A 2500-nucleotide genomic window follows, 5' to 3' on the forward strand; every position below is an offset into this window, starting at 1 on the left:
ATATATATATATATATATATATATATATATATATATATATATATATATATATATATATATATTTGGACCGGGCTCGCGGCCCGGTACCAAATGCATTGCGGCCCGGTACCGGTCCGCGGCCCGGTGGTTGGGGACCACTGCGGTACAGTACAGTACAATACAGTACAGTACGGTAGAGTACAGTATAGTACAGTAGTGGAGTACAGGGTAGTTAAGTATTGGTAGTATTTTGGATTCTAACAGGCTCACAGCATAGCCAGCATGCTGTTGTGTTTCTGACTTGCATTGTGGTTGTTTTGATTCATCAACATGGACAACATCCTCACTACTGTACAGTCAACCTAGTGACATCATCTAGCAGCGCCCGCTGGTGAAAAGGTGAAATGTTATTTATCTAGGTACATTTTGATGGGTGACTCCCCCGGCCGGTCTTTCTCCCTCATCTGGGATCCCACTCATTTATATATGTATATTTACAAGCATAATTTATATATATTTACAAGCTGTATGTAACTGGTGGCACTAGTGTATGTATGTTTTTTCTTTCTTTTCTTTTCTTTTACTGTATCTGAGTTTGTTTGTTTGTTTGTTTGTTTTTGGATTGTTTTTCTGTTCTAAAAAATTTGAATTGCAAAAAAAGAGAAAAGAAAAGAAAAGAAAGCAGGGTGTCTGTCTTGTCTGAGGTGAAACGCAAATGAACTAGAGTCACATGATCAAATGTTTCATGTCCTCTTTATGCCCTGTTGGTACATTTTGTGAACCTTTTCAATATCTGTATCATGCTCATGTGTGCATCAAATCTGGGTGTGTTTTGGGGTGTTTTACAAAAGTAAACCTAATACCATGTTAGAGCCATTTCCAGTCACCCTGTAGAAAAAATAGCTCCTTAGGTACACATTGTGGAGTCATTGACTCCCATTCAAAGTGCTATTTTTGGGCCCCCAGCTATTTTCCTATGGGGTGCATCATGCATTGCCAAAAACCATGTTCTCATCATGGACCAAAGACCTTGGAATTGTAAAAAAAAGAAAAAAAAAATATAAAGAAAAGAAGCAGTTGGTGAAAACAGCATGCCCTCAATTTCTATGTCTGCATTTCCCATCGGTTTTAATGTTAATTTTGGTAATAAAAACACTGTTTTGGGACTTCCAGCCATTCAAAACAAACTACAAATACTGCATCGTGGCTGTATGCCTCCAACAACGCGTTATTCTAGAACCCACTGGAGTTTGCATGTTCTCCCCGTGCCTCCCGGGGGTTTCCCTCATATAGGAACCCCCTTCACCAAAACATGCAATATCCTGGTTGCTAATGTGGTTCCTCCTCTGGTCGTTAAGGGCGCCTGTTCGGAGGGAGGGGAACTGGTTGGAATAGCGTGATCCTCCCACGTGCTATGTCCTACCGGTGAAGCTTCCCCTGTCAGGTGAAAAGAAGCGGCTGGCTAACTGCCAATGTCTCGGAGGAAGCATGGAGCCAGTTTCGGCTCTCCCCAGATCGGCAGAGGGTGGAGCAGCAACCAGGATAAATAAATAAATTAGCACTAATGGGGGATAAAAATGGGATAAAAAAAATCCGGGAAAAAATATTCAAAAAAAGAAGAAGAAAATAGCTCCTTGATTTGATTGATTTGATTTTGCAGATTTTTATTTTTGGTCATCCAAACACTATGTACCCTCTATGTTCATATAATCAAAACAATAGACATAACACATTTTACATAGATCTTGACCAAAAAAGCTAAAGCTAAAAGCTTATTTTGCCCTCCCTATTCACATACAGCACATGACAAAGAAAGAAAGCAAGTGTGTTTACGTGTGTTAACCACGTAAACTGTCATCAGAGGGTGTGTGTTCAGGCTCTCTGCAGACAACTGCATAGGCTACTTTTGTGACCGCGCGGACATGTGCCTTTTCTTCTCTCTGATGTTTACACGTCACGCCTCCCCTGAAGTTGGCTCGCGCCCCCCAGGGGAGGCGTACCTCACACTTTGAAAACCGCTGCTCTATACAGCAGATCTACAATACTGTATGTATGCATGTATGGACTTACTCATTCCTCTCCAAGTGCACAACATGCTCGTCCCCATCAATGCTGATCGCATAGGAAACCTGGAGAGAGACACACAGAAAGAGAAAGACACACAGAAAGAGAAAGACACAGAAAGAGAGACACACAGAAAGAGAGAGAGAGATGGTTAGGATGTGCTGAAACATGTAATGAAGTATATTCAAAGTCCCAATGAAACAACATTTTGACACAATCTTGCTTCCAGAATTCAATGCAGGTCTGTTGATGTTGGGGCAGGACTAAAGATGAAACAATAACCAGTTTAATGATAAACCATGATGAAATTCCTGACGATAACCGTTCCGTTTCAAATTTTCATCATCATAAGAACCGTGTTACTGTGATTACCGTGTTACTGTGATTACCGTGTTACTGTGATGACCGTTACTAAAGTTAGCAACAGTTTCCCAGACGCAGACATGCAGCCATGGTG

At 41.1% G+C, this 2500-nt stretch overlaps 1 protein-coding gene across 2 annotated transcripts in view; it reads right to left on the reverse strand.

Moving 5' to 3' along the window:
- Positions 1-2500, reverse strand: part of LOC310783315 (disintegrin and metalloproteinase domain-containing protein 9-like) — a 138188-nt gene that overhangs the window by 102550 nt on the left and 33138 nt on the right. For both annotated transcript variants that reach the window (XM_083644153.1, XM_083644154.1), the window contains exon 3: positions 2050-2108. In XM_083644153.1, the coding sequence (XP_083500279.1) occupies positions 2050-2108 (59 nt within the window). The remainder of the gene's footprint in view (positions 1-2049; positions 2109-2500) is intronic.

This window comes from Poromitra crassiceps, assembly GCF_964638095.1.
Source record: "Poromitra crassiceps genome assembly, chromosome: 10".
NCBI lineage: Eukaryota > Metazoa > Chordata > Actinopteri > Beryciformes > Melamphaidae > Poromitra > Poromitra crassiceps.